The sequence below is a fragment of the Lissotriton helveticus genome, chromosome 10 (genome assembly GCF_964261635.1).
Source record: "Lissotriton helveticus chromosome 10, aLisHel1.1, whole genome shotgun sequence".
NCBI lineage: Eukaryota > Metazoa > Chordata > Amphibia > Caudata > Salamandridae > Lissotriton > Lissotriton helveticus.
In genome coordinates, this window is record NC_136071.1 from 199,835,604 (window position 1) to 199,857,494 (window position 21,891).

Below are 21,891 nucleotides of genomic sequence, written 5' to 3' on the forward strand. Positions count from 1 at the left end.
ATCACTTATTATGTATCAGAGGCCGTACCTTTTATTGGAAACCTTGGAGACTCAAAGGCTTAATTTGGATTTCACAGTTAGTACTTAATAAGATTCCTCTATCCTTCTCAGATCTCCAATCAAAATTTTCTTTATCATCTTCCTGTAAAACTCAATATGACTCACTCCTTACTTCTCTCTCACAATACCTTCTTTCCTTACCACCTAGTCCCAATATCCCTACCAGATGTTCCAGTCTTTTTCCTTTATTATCTATTAATATCTCTGCTTCTTTTCTATATAAAAATCTATTTTTCTCCTCTGACAGGACCAAGGGGAAGGTTGAATTGGCTTGGGAACAGGATCTAGCAGAATGTTGGTCTGTACCATTTTGGGATAAATTATGGCTAAAGATTCATAAGACATCAAGAGTAGCTAATACATCTCAGACTCTTTATTATTTTATTTACAAACGCCTTTTATTCACCCCAGCGAAGTTAGCATCTTTTTCTGCAAACTTTTCCTCAGCTTGCTGGTCATGCACATGTACCTCAGTTTATTTAAAACGCATGCTTTTTGAATGCCCCTCCCTCTCCCGTTTTGGCTTCTAGTCTGGTCCCAATTTAATAACATTTTCAAAACTCAAGTTTCTTTTTCTCCATCTAACGTCTTTTTAGGCTCCTTGTCACCATCCTGGACACACTCATCCCCCATCCACTCATTCATTGACTTGTTATTAGCAATAGCCCTCCATTTAATAACTTCCAACTGGAAACAAGCTGACAAAGTTACTTTTAGAGCATGGTGGAATGCTGTTTGTTTTCATCATAGGCTTGACACAAGCAATGTTACTTGCTTATCCTTATCCATTAAAAGAGATCTCTTATGGCTCCCTTTATCCACTTACTTAACTGATATAGCTTCAACCTCCGCTACTATAGTTAATGCTCCTGATGAAGTCAGAAAACCTCCATAAACCATTTGTTGTCTTTATAATCTAGTTCTAGATATAATTTTGATATTACTCCTTTTTTCATTATTGTGTTTTAAAGCTTATGATTATAATGTACTTACAAACGTTTTTGTTTATGAATAGAGATTAAGGTTCAGATATCACTTTTATTCTCAATGATTTAAAATAATATTGTAATAACTATTTTGATTTCTTCCCACCCCCTTCCCCTCTCTCCCTCTATTTCTTTTTCCAATTATCAGTAATAGGTATTTATTTGTTTAAATTTAGAATATTCTTAGATTGTGTTTTCTCTTATATAATGTTTTTTCCTCAATTTGCTTCAAATTTTCTTTTAATAAACTTTAAACTTAAAAAAGTGATTTGCACACAATCACAGGATGTTGCACTGCGCCGCCATAACTCGAACCAGGATCCCCAGCTCTTGTCAGCAGCTCTCGCCACTGTGCCACATCCTCTCCACTCATGTGTTATCGGTCAGGAAGCTCTTTCCTTCTCCCAGACATGAGTGATGAAAACAGCTCTTTATTCATTACATAGGCAAAACGGATGCATTACCAATGCTTGTTCATTTTACTTATACCATTGTACATATGCAGGATTGCACAAAACTAAAGTGCTCATTTCGTTGATGCTTGTTTATTGACGATTTAATGCAGATTGTCATAAAAGTTTGCAGACACAGTTTATGAAAATCTGCATTGCACTAGGGCATGTAGGTTCCTCACAAGGAGGCATGGGAGTAACATTGAAGTTTCATAGGAAGGTGGTAAACATATGAACTACTTTCCAGCTAGAATGGAAGTTAAAAATCAGTAACATGGTTACAAATCTCTGAGTTTGCTAGATGATTTAATCCATAAACTAAATCACCTAAAAAGGTTGCTAAGAGAGCGTGCCTGGGAAGAAGGTGAACAAGAATAGCCATGTAAACTATTTAATTGAATTCTTCCCTGACCAGTGACCCTGTTTTGTGTCCCATGTATATAACTGTTATTCGCACATGTTATGTGTTTTTTTTTCTTGCAAACACCCCCCCCCCCCAAAAAAATTGTCAAAACTAAAAAAAAATCCTGAGATAAGTGCAAGGGCAATGTTCATGTTCAAGTAGGATTTACAATGTTGCAACAAGGGGATAAAGTAGCGGATTACATAGGTTTGTCCGACCTTGTGTGTCAGCATATACTGTTAATTTAACTACAAGTTGTTCAGTGTATATGCTAAATTCTTTCAATACCCTTTGGCACAATTGACGTAAGCGACATGCGTTGCTGCTTTTTCATTTGCCATGGAGTTTCTAGTGAAGTTGTCCGATTAAATGCATTCTGGCATTGGAATAAGCGCAGGAGGCTGAATGTGCTCATCTGACCCGGGAAGCATGGAGGTAACACTAGCCGGTGACTGATCTGTGTGAAGCAGGTGTTGAAGGCATTCTGTACACTGGCTAAATCTGGACTGTACATGGCAGGCCATTTGTCATCACCGTCCGTGGCGGATAGTACCAGAGAATGTGGTACATTCCAGGAAACGCAACTTAAAACCTGTCAGGGCTTCCTCTGGTAAATGGTACAGCCATTGGTAATCAACACAGTGTAACTACGAGCAACATTTTTATAAAAATATTTTCCACTTATTTTTTACTTCTTTTGCACAATTTTTGAGATAATGCTATTGCTTCAGTGAAACACTGGAAGAGAAGTATTGTAATATATGACGCTTCTCTTTATCCATCTTGGAAGACTCTGAATGCAGCGGTCTGATTAGCCTGCTAATGCGAGGCATGATACCCCACCACTCTGAGGACAGTTTTCTGCTTTTGTGTTCACATAATAACTTGAATTTTCCCTTAAATACCAGTGTTTGGCCAGAACAATAGGTTCTTAGTGACTATAAAAACTAGGAATGCCAAAATATTTTTGGGTATCCCTTACCGCTTGTTCTCAATCAAGTTGAAATAGATAATGAGAGTAATTATAGAGAAGTCTAAAAATTACAAAAATGGTTCCTGTTACATGGAGATTTATTGTTTTTTTAAAAATAATATCTGGGCACAACTAATGCTGAGGTGACCTGTCTTGAAGTCTACTGATAAAAGATCCTTTAGGGATAGTGCCCCATTTATTGGAAGATTGAGAGGTTGCATGCAGGAGATAAGGGCCTGTTTGCATTTCTTACAGTGAAACAGTTGGGGAACGTTGGTAATGCAGAAGACTGCATGGGTTGATAATTTAGCTCTAGGTAGGCACACCATTCGTTTTTGTAAAATTAGAGCAGATGCTCTTCAGAATTGCAGGTAATTAGAGAGTTGTCTTATTTGTGTTGCAAAAGGGACCAGAGTTTGGCAGTTTGTACGAGGAGGAGTTCCCGACAGTGTGGAACCTTCAGAACCTGGCAGTTTTCAGAAGTGCTGCCATTTTGTATCTGAGGCTCTTCTTGGTTGGGGTTAACAGAGCAAGTGATGGAGAAAATTCTCCACAGCCCCTTGATTGGCTAAATGTGCAGTGCATAAAGCTTTGCAGGAGATCTGCCTGGCTTCAGAGAGGCAGCATACGGACTGAAGGGCTGGGGAATATGTTTATTCTTGGATGGGTATGGTGGTGTGAACAATGCAGAAGAGACCCATCAAAATGATTCATCACGATTTACCAGATTCATCAAAATGGTCAATGTACTGCTCGTGCTAGTTACTACAAGTTTCCTTGTTGGGTAGCGAAGGAACATACACACTGATGTGATTCAGGCCCCTCAGCCTACACAGCTGTGCTCAAAGAGTTGATGGTCCCTTTCATTTATCGAACACCGATATGTTGACATCCAAAAATAGCAGGCGTTGATCACCTTCACGCCATAGAGTAAAATGAAGTGTAGTGCAGTTTCTCACTGATTCTTCCCTTCCATCCCTTGAAGTATTTCCTTTTGTATCAGCTGATGATATGCTTTTGAACTTTATTTACCTTTCTGTTCTGTGCAGTTGCTCCACTATAAAAATATTTTTTACTTGCTGTTAAAGTTATTATTTTTACCTATGGATAGTTAATCGAAAAGATGGGATTTATGGAGATCTCACCTGAACGTTTAGGTGCACATTGGAGGGGCACTATAATGAAAAGTGCCAAAAGAATTTGAATCGCGAATGTAGTCCATCGAGACCACTCCAGAAATAAGATTCTGGTGCTGTGATTAATTCAAGGACATTCTATAGCCTACACATGTTTCTCAGATACGTCTGTTTCCTTTGGGCCAATCCCTTCCAATAGAAAAGTTCATGTTGAATGTGTTTGGCCATAACCACATCATAATAAAAACACAGTCCTCATGACCCGCCTTTTTATCCGGTCTTCGAGGCGGGTCGTACTGGCCTACTTTCGTAATATTGCCATAATAGTCAAACACATTTAACATGAAATTTTCTCTTGAATGGAATTGGCCCTGAGATAGCTGACTTATCTGAGACACATGTGTCAACTGCTAATATTTAATGTATTTATCACAACTATACATCCGTAGTTGTAAAGTGGTGCCTCTGAACTTGTTTTTGTGATTTATATATGTATATGTATTTACACAATGGATTATTTCTTATTTTACAATATCATTGGCTGACATAAAATACTCCTAGATTTCAATACTGATTTTGTCACTCATAACAATAATCATAGCGGACTTGCAAAACCATCTTCACATAATATATAGGAAGACAGGTTGAGTAATGGGATTCTACGCTTCCTTGCTGGCAACTTTGGTCTTGTGCTATCAGCAGGATTTCCAGCATTCCGCGTCTGTGCATGTTTTCTGCATCCTGATCCTCTGAGCCTCTTGTTACCAATTAGGTACGCTGTCATCCAGGGACAGGTCACGTTTATGACAAACTTTTAATGGAGATAATCCCATATAGATTGATTTTACGTAAATTTACCTTATTTTGATACCCCTAAGGACTGGCATGGCATGGCACGTAACGGGCAAAGGTTGAATATCCCAGCAGTAATCCTTTTGCTTGGAGATTGCTTTGCTGTACCTAAACATGTACATTTTGGCCCAGAGGTCATCCATCCATCCATCTTCTAGCGCCTAATCTGCACTTGTAAAACAAACAGAAGGATTATATTAAGAGCTCTGGTGGCCAGCCTCACAAAGCACGGCTCCCATTACCAAGAGTCATAATCCACTCCATCCCTTGACAGTGCAGTCATAATCATTATCCCTTAAGCAGACTGTGAATGGAGAGGCTTGCTGGGACAACCCGCTCTGCAAGCTCTTCTTGACAATGAACATGAGAAGTTCACTTTGAAGCATTATTAATTAATATTCAGCACAATCTGAGCAAATTGCAATATTCTGTGTTTTTTAGAGTGCAAAGATTTTTTTTAAAAAACCTGCATTTAGGCTTCACAGTTGAATGCTTTTGACGTTAGTGACACGTGCTGTAGTCCTGCACCCCCAGGAAACCCCTGCTTTGCCATTCTTTTTTGTAGCTGTGAAGTGCCAATTTAAATTAAATGAACGTTAAGGGTCCTGCTCAATGTTGCCAGAAACCCGATTATGTTGCCTGTCTTCACTGTTGGGTGCTGAGATTTGAAAGCTAATAAGTCGGCCTTGGCAAGACTTGCTTTTTCGTTTATTTATTTTTTGCAAACGTGTGCAGTAGACATTGATAGTGTAAATGTAATAAAAAGTAAAAATAACGGTCTAAATGTGGTGTGGGCGTTTGCCAAAAAAAGTAAGTAAAAAGGACCACTGCCTACCAAATTTAGCCTACCAGCTGTGGCACTGAAGGAGACTACTTTTAAGATGGATGAGCACATGTGCAAAATGCTGCCACTCTATGTGAGTATTTGCAGTGGCTGAATTGAGAGACCAGTTGTCCTTTGCTTTAGTCTGTGGTACATGGAAGCAACGTGAATGGCACTTGATTAGGCCAGTGCATAAAGATGGTTGACTGAAAGTGAGGGAGAAAGAGAGAGAACACTTTATACTGCTGAGTCAGCTGTCTGTAGGTCACAAATATAAAGGTGAATTGAACTGTATAACCAATGTCTTACACTTTGAGTACCACCCACAGTTTATCCGGCCTAGAACAGTAACTCTATAGGTTGTTAGCCACTTGTTTGCATGTAATCCCTCACAGTTTTAGCTGGCATGGATTGGCAAAACCAAACCGGCAGTCAAAGTCTTTTGGACTGGGATATGGATTGTCAGCCCTCTGAAAAGGAAAGTCACAGTATGTGGCGTCATGGTACAGGGACAAGCTATGCAGGTAATGAGATTGCAAGTGCCCTGATATTTGGGTGTTCGTGGTAGGAAAGGGCACCAGGGATGGACTAAAAGTATTGGTCATTCACAGTCTTAAAAACAGGTGGCAAATCGAGGAGACCGTGTTACTGGTTAAAGCAGATGTGACCACCCGAGAAAGTAAACCGAGATATAAAGCTTAATGCGAGTTGAAACTATACAGCAACCCTCAGTGAATCCCTGTTTGAGATGTGTTAAATTGCCTGCAGGAATACATGATCTAAAGAGCGAGAGGCAGGAATGCAACACCGTCCACACTTTGCAAAAGTTAACTGCACGCTCTTCCCCTGTTGATTACTGAATTCTGACAAGAGGTGATCATTTAACCCAGATCTCGGTTATAAAAAAGGTTTTAGTTGTTTAAGAAAACTTTGCTTTGAAAGTTGAAGTGGCAAAGAAACCGGTGATCCAATCCAGAAACTAGCTGTAGTAGAGACGTTCCTTGTCTTTGGAATTCAGCCTGTTTTACATTTGGAATAACTAGGAAATTAATGGGTTAACTGCATGCAAGCAATGAGCTTTCAGAAATGTGAAGCTTAACTGCTAAATGATTAGGCTGTAGCAACTATGCAGTAATAGAAGGACTAGCTTTGTGTAGATTGAAGGTTGGGACATGTAGGCTGTGCTACAGTATCACATGGTCTGCTTGCTGTGCTATATATGGAGTATATTAAGAATAGGATACCCTTCATTTGTGGATTTTCACTCATGTTTGAAATCTCAATATTGTGGAGTCCTCTTGGAAAAACTCTTATGTGGAAGATTCCTTCTGGTAATTTCAAAACCTTGGTGAAGGTTGCATGCAAATTGCTTTTTAGGTCGAAGCCTACTAGAGAGTGCAGTCTACTCCAATCTACCTCACTCCAACTATCTCTCTTCAGTCTATCCCACTCCAGTTTATCTCACTCCATTTCAATCTACCCTACTCTAACCCACCCGATCCACCCCACTCCAACCTAATGTACCCCAATACACTTCAATCTTCCCCACTCCACTCTTCCCAAATCTATCTCAGTCCACTCCAATCTTGAATCCACTCCAATCTATACAACTCCACTCCACCACACTCCACTCTACCCCACACCACTCTACCCCAATCCACCCCACTCTAGTCTTCTACCCTACTCCGCTTCACTCCAGTCTACTCCACTCTAATCTAACACATTCCACTCAAATCTACCCCACTCCACCCAAATCTACCCCACTCCAATCTACCCTTCTTCACTCCAATCGACCCCACTCCAGTCTATCCCACACCACCCCAATCTACCCCAGTCAAATTTACCCCACTCCAATCTACTCCAGTCTACCCTACCCCACTCCATTCCAATTTACACCACCCCAATCTCCACTCCATTACAATCCCACTCTACTCCTATCTCCTCCACTCTCCCCACTCCAATGTACCACAATCTGCTCTACTCCAATCTATCTCACTCTACTCTAATCTACCCCACACCACTCTACCCCACTCCAATGTACCCCACTCTGCTCCAGTCGACCCCACTCCAATCCACCCAGTCTACCCCACCCCACTCCAATCCACCCAGTCTACCCCACTCCATCCTACTTCACTCTTCCCCAATCTAACCTACTCCACCCCAAACAAATGCACACCACTTCCCTCCAATCCACTCCACTCCATCCCAGTCTAACCCCCTCCACCCTAATCCACCCCACTTCAATCTAGCCAACCACACTTCACCACAATCTACCCTACGTCAGTCTACCCCAGCTCAATCTACCCCACTCCAATCTACTCATATCTACCTCACTGTACCCCAGCCTAGCCCTGCCTACCCTACTCCACCATACCCCACTCAACTCCAGTCTAAGACAATCTACCAAACTCCAATTTACCCGAAAGTGCCCCACTCTAAACTAGCCCACTTCAATCCATCCCACTCCAATTTATCCCACTCCACTCTAACTAACTTCACTCCAATCTACCCCACTCCATTCAAATGCACCCTACATTAATCCACCCAATCTACCCTCTCCAGTCTACCTCACTCCACTCCACCCTAATCTACCCCTTTCCAATCTGCACTCTACTACAATTCATCCAACTCCACCCCAATCTACCCCACTCCACCCCAGTCTACCCCACTCCACTCTAATCTATCCCACTCCTATCTCTACCACTTCACCACTCCCGATAACCCCACTCCAATCTACCCCAATCTACTTTCACTCCAGTTTTCCACAGTCTACCCCACTCTGCTACCACAATCTACTCCACTTCCATCCATCACAAACTACCCCACTGCACTCCAATCTACTCCAAACCACTCCAATCTACCCCATTCCACTCTACCCCAATCTACCCTACTCCGCTTCACTCCAGTCTACTCCACTCCAATCTATCACATTCCACTCAAATCTACCCCACTGCACTCCAGTCTATCCTACTCCATTCCATCCCGCTCCAGTGTACCCTACCTCAATTTACCCCACTCCAATCTACTCCACTCCAGTCTACCCCACTCCTGTATACCCCATCCCAATCTACCCATGCCACTCTACCCCACTCCACTCCAATTTACCCCACTCCAAATTATCTGAGTCCAGTCTAACCCACTACAAGCAACCCCAATCTAACCCCCTCCAGCCTACTCAACTGTACTGTGATCTACCCCATTCCACGCCACCCCAATCTACCCCACCCAAAACCACTAACTTTTAACCATGCTGAACAGCAGCCACACTGTGTACGACATGGTTTAAAAACGTTGCCAGAGTCAATAGCTCTCGCGTAGGCAAGACCTACTGGCTTTGCCAATGCTTGTTTTGCATGCATCCTTGTTGGGTGTGTTATGAATGCCTTTGTGTCCACTAGTGCCTCTCCTCCCACTCAAACCTCACGGTTAAAATCTGCCCTTAGCTGTCCCATTTTAAAATGCCGGCATCAAAGGTTTGGTCTCCCTCCCATAAGGCCAATGTGGCAGAGGGCCTCAGTGCTGACCCACCGTATTCCAAAATGGTGTTTAAGACACAGTGATCAGGATCTAAATTTAGGCTCATGGTAAAAATGTTTTTATCGCTAGGTTTCTGACCACAGAAATAACACATTTAGGCAAAGATGATCTTTCCTCCTATTTTGTGAATCGTGTATTTTTACAGGATTTAACCAAAGCATGTTCTATCAAACTTTAGACATTATTTGATTGTGTTTGTCATATTGTTTCTTTGCAACATTGATTTTAGACGGTTATCTTTAAGCAAATTTTATTTCATCATAGTGGCTTTACCTGAAAATAAGGGTAGCATGGTTGAGTTTGTGTTAAGGTCTGGGCGTTTGTGTCTAGCTTTATACGTGTCCTAAGCAGTGAATGTGGAAAGTGTGTTGAATGCACACTGGTACACTAAAAGTGCCATTCCTTGGAATGACAAACAAGACCTAGCACTGTGCCAAGAAACCATTCACAAGCTAGTCACAAATCATGTCACTGAATAACATGATGTTTATAAAGGGTATCTGTGCTTCTTTTGTTTTTTAGGTGGGCAAGAACCAGCTCGTCACTCGAATCAACGAGGACCTGTTCTGCAGGTAAAACATGCTTAATTGTGAACTCTCCCATTGGAAAGCCTATGTTTCAATCATTTTTTAGGTCTCGCCTGTCAATGCGCATGCGCATTGAGCAGAGCGAGACTATGGGGGCTTAAACAAAGCTTACCTACACTGGCGATTCACTGGCGATTTGATGAAGTGCATGTGCACTTTTAACTCAATGCGCAAGCGCAATTAGTTAAAATGCGCGTGCACAGCATCAAATCGTCAGCTTAGTGCCGCCAGCAGCTCTTCCCGCTCCGCCCCCTGCTGCATCAAAGGCTTGGCGCTGTGCCTCAGCCCAGCCATTCTCCTCCCCTAATTACCCCCTGCGGCATCAAAGGCTTTTTCACGGCCGGCCGGCCGGCCGGCCGGCCGTGCTTTCAGTTCACGGCCGGCCGGCCGTGTCTCCTTTTTTCTTTTTTTTTTTTTTTTCATTAATTGAATGTCTTCCAGCAAGCTCTCCTCATCCGTAGCTTTAGGTGTGATGACAGCATTTCCTTATAAGATTACTGGTCTCTTGGGAATATATGAGGGCAGGAAGCCTTCTGAATTCGGCTGATCATTATCAGAGAGTGTTTTGGTGAAAATACGGGACTTTTCTTATGCGTGCTGCTACAAAAAGAGCTCAGCTCTCCTTAGCTACGGGAAAGCTGTTTGGCTTACTTCTGCTCGCTCAGCCAGCAATTGTGCCATGTGGTGTGTTTTTAGCTTTACTAGCTCATTGCTGTGTACTGGCTTGCCACTTTGCTGGAATAAAGTACCAGCCATAACGCTGAATACGACTTTCTTTTAATTAGTTCACCAGTTTGCTGCCAAGTGAATTTGAGAGTAATAGTGGCAATCATGTTTGAAACTGCATAACGTGAGCGGAATAAGCTTGCAAGCCGCAATCACCCCACATCCACCACATCCACCACCTCCACATCCACCACCACCACATCCACCACCACATCCACCCTCACCCTCAACCCCTCACTCACCCTCACTCTCACTCACCCTCACTCACCCTCACTCACCCTCACTCACCCTCACTCACCCTCACTCACCCTCACTCTCACTCACCCTCACTCACCCTCACCCTCACTCACCCTCAACCCCTCACCCTCACTCACCCTCACTCACCCTCAACCCCTCACCCTCACTCACCCTCAACCCCTCACCCTCACTCACCCTCAACCCCTCACCCTCACTCACCCTCACTCACCCTCACTCTCACTCACCCTCACTCACCCTCACCCTCACTCACCCTCAACCCCTCACCCTCACTCACCCTCACTCACCCTCAACCCCTCACCCTCACTCACCCTCAACCCCTCACCCTCACTCACCCTCAACCCCTCACCCTCACTCACCCTCACTCACCCTCACTCACCCTCACTCACCCTCACTCACCCTCACTCACCCTCACTCACCCTCACTCACCCTCACTCACCCTCACTCACCCTCACTCACCCTCACTCACCCTCACTCACCCTCACTCACCCTCACTCACCCTCAACCCCTCACCCTCACTCACCCTCAACCCCTCACCCACACTCACCCTCACTCACCCTCACTCACCCTCACCCACCCTCACCCACCCTCACTCACCCTCACCCACCCTCACCCACCCTCACCCACCCTCACCCACCCTCACTCACCCTCACCCACCCTCACTCACCCTCACCCACCCTCACTCACCCTCACTCACCCTCAACCCCTCACTCACCCTCACTCACCCTCAACCCCTCACCCTCACTCACCCTCACTCACCCTCACTCACCCTCACCCTCCCTCAACCACTCCCCCTGACTCACCCTCAACCCCTCACCCTCACTCACCCTCAACCCCTCACCCTCAACCCCTCACTCACCCTCACTCTCACTCACCCTCACTCACCCTCAACCCCTCACCCTCACTCACCCTCACTCACCCTCAACCCCTCACCCTCACTCACCCTCACTCACCCTCAACCCCTCACCCTCACTCACCCTCACTCACCCTCACTCACCCTCACTCACCCTCACTCACCCTCACTCACCCTCACTCACCCTCACTCACCCTCACTCACCCTCAACCCCTCACCCTCACTCACCCTCACTCACCCTCAACCCCTCACCCTCAACCCCTCACCCTCAACCCCTCACCCTCAACCCCTCACCCTCAACCCCTCACCCTCAACCCCTCACCCTCAACCCCTCACCCTCAACCCCTCACCCTCAACCCCTCACCCTCACTCACCCTCAACCCCTCACCCTCACTCACCCTCAACCCCTCACCCTCACTCACCCTCAACCCCTCACCCTCACTCACCCTCACTCACCCTCACCCTCACTCACCCTCACTCACCCTCACTCACCCTCACTCACCCTCACTCACCCTCACTCACCCTCACTCACCCTCACTCACCCTCACTCACCCTCACTCACCCTCACTCACCCTCACTCACCCTCACTCACCCTCACTCACCCTCACTCACCCTCACTCACCCTCACTCACCCTCACTCACCCTCACTCACCCTCACTCACCCTCACTCACCCTCACCCTCACCGTCACTCACCCTCACTCACCCTCACTCACCCTCAACCCCTCACCCTCACTCACCCTCACCCTCACTCACCCTCAACCCCTCACCCTCACTCACCCCCAACCCCTCACCCTCAACCCCTCACTCACCCTCACTCTCACTCACCATCAACCACTCACCCTCAACCCCTCACCCTCACTTACCCTCACCCTCACTCACCCTCACCCTCCCTCACCCTCATTCACCCTCACTCACCCTCAACCCCTCACCCACCCTCACCCTCACTCACCCTCAACCCCTCACCCTCACTCACCCTCACTCACCCTCACCCTCTCACCCTCACTCACCCTCACCCTCTCACCCTCACTCACCCTCAACCCCTCACCCTCACTCACCCTCACTCACCCTCAACCCCTCACCCTCACTCACCCTCAACCCCTCACCCTCCCTCCCCCTCAACCCCTCACCCTCACCCTCACAACACATATTGTGTTACAATAGGTGTCACATTTGCGAAAGATAAAACTATTGGCATTGTAAATAACAAAGCTATTAATTTCGCTATTTTCAAAACAAGCACATAAATAAAAAATGTGTCCTTTACAATACCAATAGCTCAAACTTTCCTAATGCGAGACCTATTGCATTGCTGTGCTTCTCTCCCCTGCTGCACTCTCCTGCTCTCTAGAGATGTGGCCTAACGACCAGAGCTGCCATCTAAGTCACGTAAATACAAAACATGTTGCATTCCAAATGCTATAGGTGTCACATTCGCGAAAGTTATAACTATTGGCATTGTAAATGACAAAGCCATCAATTTAGCAATTTTAAAAACCAACAAATAAATAAAATATGTCATTTACAAGACCAATAACTGCAACTTTTCTACTGCGAGACCTATTGCATTTGCAATGCTTGTTTAACTAGATGCATCATCCTTTTTAGGTCTCTTTGAGACCTGCTGTAATAGGGATTTGTCCATTCAACACGCCCAGCGCTTCTGGTTTGTTAGTTGGTCTGCCTTTCTAAATTTCTTTACTCTGGTTGGTTAATACTTTCATATGTCCCGCATTTGTGTGCTTGGTTCCCTCCCAGCAGACATCACCAATAGTTTCCTTTGGTTAGCCATCTCTGACCACCTGTTGCCTTCTCGCTTGCACCCCCTCCCTCCCGTCTTTGCTGCCGTCCTTGCTGCCCTGCTGCTGACCTGCATGACACTGCTTTGGCTTTTGTAGCACGCTGTGCTTTAACTTTAACCATCTAAAGATAAAGCACAGCATGCCGCCATTGCTACAAAAGTGATTAAATAAAAAAACAGAGATGGGCGGAAGGCAAATTTATTTACTTTTATAGCAATGGCGGCATGCCACGCTTTAGCTTTAAACATCTTAAGCCAAAATGTGGTGTGCCGAGATTGCTACAATAGTAAACAAACAAAAACAAGCATTTACAATGCAATGGTTTTGCCTTTGTTAAAGTTAGAGCTATTGGCATTGCTCTTGACACTCTGAAGCTCCACTCTGAAGCTCCACTCTGAAGCTCCACTCTGAAGCTCCACTCTGAAGCTCCACTCTGAAGCTCCACTCTGAAGCTCCACTCTGCACTCTGAAGCTCCACTCTGCACTCTGAAGCTCCACTCTGCACTCTGAAGCTGCACTCTGAAGCTCCACTCTGAAGCTCCACTCTGAAGCTCCACTCTGCACTCTGAATCTGCACTCTGAAGCTCCACTCTGCACTCTGAAGCTCCACTCTGCACTCTGAAGCTCCACTCTGAATCTGCACTCTGAAGCTCCACTCTGCACTCTGAAGCTCCACTCTGAAGCTCCACTCTGAAGCTCCACTCTGAAGCTCCACTCTGAAGCTCCACTCTGAAGCTCCACTCTGAAGCCAGTGGCATAACAAAAGCTGAAACGCAGGACTGGCAGCTCGGAGCTCCGGAGCCCCCTGCCCCCCCACCACCACCACTGGCACGTCCCTAGCATTAGAACTCAGGACTGGGCACTAGTAAGCACTATATAAATATAATATACAAATTACAATTGACACGCATGACGCTGTGCCGATCTGCTACTCTCTGAGCTGCTGGAACTGGTCTATGCATCCTCAAAGATGGAGCACTAAAGGAGGAGAACGACAAGAATCAGCAAGTTGTAACATTCAGTGAAGAGCTGGTCCCGAAATACACAAGGCACAATTTTTGCATCAAACCAACAGTACACATTCGCTAGGTAGATGCCATTGCTATGCAATATGCCCCAGTTGTATTAGCCTCATCATCTGATGTGTCAATGTTGTGCAATTGTCCAAATAAACTTGCAGGCCCGCTACTTTTCTTCGAAGCTTGCCATTTAAAAAAAAAAGTAAATCATCCACTTTATTTTTGTATGCATTGTTTCTGAAGTGCTACTAATCACTGTTGAGCTACCTAAAAGTGCTTAAGAATAACGAAGCATAGGGTTACTCGCAATCATGCATTGTACTATAAAGGATAGAAAACCCTGTCCTATTCAAACTGCACTAAAAATCATGCTTTGAAGGGAGGAACACGCATTTAAGATACAAACTCTTATACGGTCCCATCTGTTTCACCCTTAAGTTTTACCTTCCTCCGGCGGCCGTGGTCGAAAAACGGGAAACTTGCACAGGACAGCGAGGAGGTTGCAGTAGTTGCAGAGAAGTTCAAGAAAAACACAGGGAGACATCAATGAATGATGCAGTAATTGCTAGGAGCTGTTTATATACAAAAATAGATGAGTTAAAGAAGAAGCACTGTATTACATCCAATGATATGTAACCTGTACCACTTATAACAATTTGTGCTCGTGAGGAAATGAAAAGCGCAAAGTGACAAGTGAAATCAGCTAGAGATGGCGCAAGAGAACAGTGATAATATTTACAAGAGCACATTAATAGTGGTCCAAATACATTTGAGAATGGCTTAGGATACATTGATTAATAAAGCAGAACAAAAATGTGCCAAGTAATTGCGCTAGGAAGTCGACAGCGTTTCGACCTGCTATCTATACAGGTCATTATCAAGACCAGGTTACAAGATATTTGAAGTGCTAAAGAGTAGAAAAAAGAATATGAAGGAGTAATTAATCGAGCTATAGTAAGGGGCTAGCATAACCACAAAAGGAGGAAGTGAAATGAGAGAATGGTACCTGCAAATTATCAATCGCGAAGGGGCAAAAATGTGAGGTACCCGGCAGGGTGATTTGCCCAGTGCAGGGCAAGTAGGTCACTTGAGAGTCCTGTTCGTGGTCGGTGGAAAAAAAGGGCGGGGTGGGAGAGAAAAGGAGGTGGCTTTCAAAGGTTGCCAAGGAAAACAAAGGCGCAATGGTGGACTGCAACTGGCGAAAACTGGCCCGTCTGGGGAGAGAAATCTGCAAAGGCTGGGCGGAATAATGAGAACTCACTGAGAAGTATACACATTCAGTAATGAGGGGGGTTCGTGATGAGAACGGGTCCAAGTTGGTACGGGACATGCAACCAATTAGATGACAAGTAGGCATCTGAAAAGTAACAGGGAGCAGGAGTTGAGTCAGAAGGGAGCGCAAAAACCAATGTTAATGCAAAGGGTGCGTGTCCAGAGCATAACACTCACCTTATGGTGTACAGGGGTTGATGTGGCAAATAATCGCCCAGGATCCACCGAAGGCGGTAGATGTAGAGCCACGGGAGCTGGTACGGAGAAATGGGAGTTCCGGGCACGGCATCCAGGGAATTGGGCATCCGGCGTTAGCGTCTATGGAAATTTCAAAGACGCAATGTGAGTAAACAGGACGAGCGTGGCATATGCTTGCGTCTGGTATGGGAAACGGAGATGGTATAAGGGGGGTATACACTTACTGTCCAAGGGATCCAACAGCCAGTAGGGCTCTGCTGAGTGCGGCTGGGGCTGTCGAGTGAATGAGCGGCAACGGCATAAGTCCGTGTAAGCTCAGGAGTTCAATCAGGGTGAGCGAGGACAAATACGTATGCAGATGTTATACGTGGGATGTGGGGGGGGGGGTCCCTGGCTCATGCCAGGACAAATTTCAAGGGGTCATGAGAAAAGGACAGTTAATGGAAACAGAGGAAACAAGCGGGAGGGGGAGCAAGGGAGGTGCCGGCAATGCCGGAACAGAATCGGGGGCGTTCCCGGCTGACGTCGCGTGACGTCGGCAAAAGCCAAAGAATGTCGGGAACGCCCCCGTGTCTGGTCCGGCATTGACGGACAGGCCCCTCGTCCAATGGCAAGGCTCCATTTACGGAGCCAGCCAATGAATGAGGAGGGCCGACCCAAAGCACACTACAATTCTCATCAGGTTTTCGCCTGCGCGAAAAAGATGCGCAGAGCGCATCTTTTTGGCGAGGCAAAACCTAAAAAGGCGGCTGCACAACTTTTTAATTTTATTTACTGACTTGTGTAATAACGGTGGCACGCCGCGCTTTAGCTTTAAACATCTAAAGCGCAGGGTGCCGCCATTGCTACAAAAGTCGATAAATAAAAAACCAAAGGCAGGCAGACGCCACATTTCTTTTCCATTTCTAAAGCCAATAGCTCTGCATTTAACTAATGCAAGACCTATTGGATTGCAAATGCTTGTCTAATCCCCTCTTGGAGGGAGATTTTACACCTTGAAAACGTTTTCCATGTGCAGCAACCCCTTCCTCTACAGAACCCTAAGACACAGGGGTGTTTGGGTATCCTTGAATTGTAGTGTACAGTTATGGCAGACTTTGCTACAAGTCATTTTAGGTGCATGCATTGTGAATGGAATACCAGTAGAAAGGTTAGCGAACACCTGCAAAATGCCTATTTTGTGGGCATTCTCAGTGTTTCCATTGGGCTTCATCGTTCCTATTCCCCTGGGACAATCTCTCTTACTACTCCTCCCTCCCCGCTGGTAGGAAGTGCCATAAGGTATGTGTCAGTCTTCAACTGTTTGATTGTAAATGTTTATTTTTCTAAACCGGGTTAATTGCTTTATTGATTTACCATTTTATGTATTGGGTAGTGCTGCCTTAAACTTGTAGGAGTTAGTCAGTATTCCTCAGCTTTAAGGTGGCAGTAGAGTTTATTTTCTAATGCAATTCCGTTGTGCAAGTTCAAGTGGTACCTGTTTTTTTTTTTTAAACAGGTCCACCCCACCTGGTCCGTCCATTGCAATACTGGCTAGTTTCATCATTAAGGGTTTAAATATCATATTCCGTAATCATGGCAGAAGAAGATCTAATTTTCAATATGGAAGGCCTCGATAGCGCCTGCGCTAAAAGGGAACGTTCGTCTGGTTATGCCAGCACTAAAAAAACAGGTGGTTCCTTGGACAATGCCAACGAGGACAGTGACGAGGAAGACAATTATTACATTTGTCCTATTACTGACGACCCAGTGTCCAACAAGTCCATCGGCAGCTCGGAATCCAACTACTTCAGCAACTTGGTGAAGAATGAACAGTACGCGACAAGCTCTTCTCCCAGGAATTACAGGGTAAGGCCCGAGACAATGTAGTATACAGTATAGCATGCTCAACTGGTGTGAGTCAAACCTCTCAGCACTTCAGGAAATCAGAGGCAAGCCTTATCTAACTAACTTTGGAGAGTCTGGTCAACAGAGACCTAACTTTACTGAACCTCACCGTACATGCCCAGCAGGGCTGAAACTGGTCTGGGGGTTTGTCTTCCTGTTCAGAGAGGAAGTGACCTCCCAGTTCGTTTTGGATCTGTTCCTATTAGGGTTGAACCAAGGCTAAATTCCATATGGTTGATCACTGTCTTAAGTGGTACAGTGAGGGGAAAACGATGGGCTGGAATGTGCTTAGAGTCATCTCCAGTGGCTGGTATTGCCCCTGAGTATCCTGAATGTGTGAGAGGCAGGCGTACACCTGGGAGCACTCCTGCTTCTGCAGTGCTTCTAGCTCCTACCGCTGTCTGCAGGAGTTGCGGCATGCGCATCTTCAAACGTGCAAAAAAATTTGGACTGAATGAATTGTACAACAGCACAGTGCAGTTGCATGCAAGCATTACATATTTGCTGATGTCATGCACACTAAAGTTACAGTCTGTGTTTTTGAACTGGTACAGCATAACTTTCATTCCTGTGTGGGAGATAAATGGACAACTGTAGATGGGACACAAGTATTTTACCAGAAACAATCTACAGTGATCGATTATGTAATTACTGGTATTAAATTATCGGTCATTGCAGATTGTTTCTGTTGGCCGCAACGGTTACACGTCCATTCCCCCGGATGTGGTATTTTTTGTGTCCAAGAAGAAGGCTCGCATTAGATGTCACGAATAGTTGTTGTTAATTTTCTAAGCTGCGTAGGGCTTGTTTTCACTGCCTGGTCGGGTTGCAGAAACGTGCGATTAAAGCCTCACTGTTAAGATTCACATGTATATGATCTGACCGTAGATTTTTTTTTAATATGTCTCCCGCTCTGTAAGCGGCCCCTCACAGTCGCGTATTACTAGACCGACTGTAATGTCACACCCTGGTGTTAGCAGGCCTAGTCCTAAAGGCCTGGCGAGGCAAACCACTAACGAGACACTCAAAAATACTAGTATGAAAATGATTTTTCTCCTTGTTAACACAGTACACCATTTGTGGGCCTGGCTTTGGTATCAGAAATACCGGCAGGCCCAGATAAAGAGAAACATGTCTGAAAAATCCACTATCGCAGCCTCGGGGTGAGTTGAAAGTTTGTTTAAGTCAACTTCAGAAAAAAGATTGTTTTCAGTTGCATACAATCGCGCTGTCTCAATAGATTTCAGGTGAAACACGTCTTTCTTTGAGCACGGAAACGGGTTTTTCAGGAACGCCCTGAGTTAAGTAGCGCTTTATTCTAAGCCAGAAAAGGAGGAGGGTTCAGCCCGCGTCTTTGTGGGAGCCCGCCCCGCTCCGGCCGCATCCGGATTACTGCCACACGGCTTCCTCCAGATGGGCAGCTGCTGTCAGTGGTAGCCGGGAGCGGATCATGTCGTTATCAGAGAGGCCAGCGCACAGTACATTCCGGGGGCCAGATTACATCATGCAAAATAAAAGCATTGCAATCTTGTACCGACATGTTACACTAGCTGACAAGCGCCTGATAACACGAGTCCGATCGCTGTAATAAACGCTGTTTGCACGTCGGATCATGCATATTTTACTTACCATCCTAAAATAATTGTTTAATCACTCCTTCATCTCACTTTATCCCGGCCGAAGCGGTTGGGTGAGTATTTATGTCTTGCCCCTAATTGCGCGTGCCCTGCCTGCAGTCTCCCTTGCGAGAGATATTGTAAAGAACAAGGACCAGGGCCTTAAGTGGGCAGGGTCCTGCCGGTGCTCTGCACCGCCAGTTCTAAAAAGTAGGTGTCGAGACGGGTCCCTAACGGCCTCTCCATTTTTGCCCTCACTCTCAGGGGGGAAAAAATAATCTTAACTCTGCAGCAGTACCACCTTCCATTGCATTTGAGGTAACTTCTAAGAGACTCGTTGAAGTTCTTTCACAGTCTCATCATTTCATAGTGGAAGCATTTCCAATACTATGTACAACAAAGCTATAGTGGTTGCTAGTTTTATCTTATGCAAATAACAACCATTGGCAAAGCCAATAGTCCTGGCTTGTTGTAGGAGTAATGTTACATGTAAATGGATATCTGGATGCAATGACAGAAGAGGCAAAATACCAATAGCACACTGTGCTAAGAACAGATTTTTAGCTTAGGTGTTTTTAAGCCACGCCCTTAAATATATCGACCCCCCCCCCTGTTTTTTCATCCCACTTAACCCGTTCGGTGCTGATGACGGCTCCCGGCCGTCATGAGTTACGGTGGGCGTGTGCTGATCGGAATGTCCCGCACAGGTGTGGAATTCCGACCGCAGCCAGGGAGTTAAAGTCCTGAAAAGGGTCTTGTGCAGCCCGCCCACTGTTTAACATTTATTGACTTTATTGTCACTCTTATCTGCTGCCATCTGATTGGCCTTAGTGTTCTGGCTTCAATTCTGCTTCTTTTAACTGGAGCACGGACCATGTAATGCTTACTCCAGATTGATGGCTATCATTCCGCTGATCGTACTGTGATAGTAGAGCCACTACTTGTATCTTTTTCCCTTCTCTGTCGTCCTGGATGAACCTCTTGCCATTTGTAGCTATGTTCTGCTATGCCACACGCACTTTAAAGAAGCACTTTTCTCCTTGAAAATGGTTGTTTATCGTGACACATATGTTATCTGCTTTTATTGCGACAACAGATGTTATCTGCTTCCAAATGTATTTTCCCTAAGACAAGGACATTAGAGCAATTGCTTTCTTTATGTGATAGGATTTTTTGACAAATGTTATCTTTTTTTATTCTTTTTCAAGCATTGAGAGATTTACTGTTTTATAGAGAATCACAGGAGAGTAGTGCAGAGAACTAACCAGCATTGGCAAAGCCAATAGGTCTCACATTTGAGACTCGGTTGCCTTTCGCTCCTGCTGTACAGCATGGGCATTGCTGACTTTGGCAATGATTTATAACCATGTTCTATAGCAGTGTGACTAAAATAATAATTTTAAAAAGGACTATAATGCATCCAGCGCTAATGCGCTTAAAAAAAATAAAAAAACGCATTAGCCTTGCTGCGTCACAGCACTTTTTAAAATTAGTTAGCCTCACTGTAAAGCATCAACTCCTCTATACAGCATGGCTTCACAACATTGCCAAAGGCAATTGCTCGCATAGGTGAGACTTAATGGCTTTGCCAATACTTGTTTTGAGTTTCCATCTATAAAGCACAAACCTAGCTGGATAGCAACAGAGTGACATGCATACATTTGGGATGTTTCACATTTGCTTTTCACTGTAAAATAAAATTTCACATATTTACAGCCACATTACAGGCCATATATACTTAAAGACAGTTCGCAAAAATGGCTGCAAATTGCACACCAACGTTTTGCGACCCGTCTTTGATTTAGCAATATCACCTCCATATTAATAGGTTGAACCACAAAATCTGTTGCAGAAAGTCCTTCCTTATGAATATTAATTAGGCAGGTTGCTATTTGCATCTCTGTGATTGACTACAAACACAGGGCTGGTGGCCGGCAAATGTCAGCAGACCACCATCCCTGTTGGATGGTGCAAAATATTTTTGCTTTTTTAAGCAGCTGGTGTTAAAGGAACTAGTGCTACATTCAGAAAAAAGTTAAGGTTTGGGAAGGAAGACTTTGTGTGGAGCAAACAGTGATCCTCTGGACCACTGCCTACTCCCCACCTGACCCCCCCCCCCCACACCCTCCAAATCATCTGTCATGAACGTCTGGACCCCTGACACCAATCACAAAGGAAAGGTTTGTCAGTAAGGCATCTTCCCAGTTGCAGATCACTTACCACCTCCTTTGAGGTGTGGCTAACTGATCCATGTTTTTTGACTGTAATTGCAGTTGTGAACCATTGATATATTTAATACCGAATTGCAAGTTGGAGGGCAACCCCCTTCCTAATTGCGATTTGGCTTTTCCGAATATCAAAATGGATTTAATACATACAGAAAAGCCATTTTGTGGTCTCAAATACTGTGATTTTGCTAATTGCAAGTTTTGCTATCGATATTACAAAAGGGATTT

General features: G+C 45.0%; 1 protein-coding gene across 6 annotated transcripts in view; it reads left to right on the top strand.

The window, feature by feature from the left end:
- The window catches only part of EEF2K (eukaryotic elongation factor 2 kinase), a 192,893-nt gene that overhangs the window by 18,447 nt on the left and 152,555 nt on the right, over positions 1 to 21,891 (top strand). For all 6 annotated transcript variants that reach the window (XM_078665123.1, XM_078665122.1, XM_078665124.1 and 3 more), the window contains exons 2-3: positions 9,745 to 9,794; positions 17,431 to 17,780. In XM_078665123.1, coding sequence (XP_078521249.1) covers positions 17,508 to 17,780 — 273 coding nt within the window. In that variant the 5' untranslated portion in view covers positions 9,745 to 9,794; positions 17,431 to 17,507. The remainder of the gene's footprint in view (positions 1 to 9,744; positions 9,795 to 17,430; positions 17,781 to 21,891) is intronic.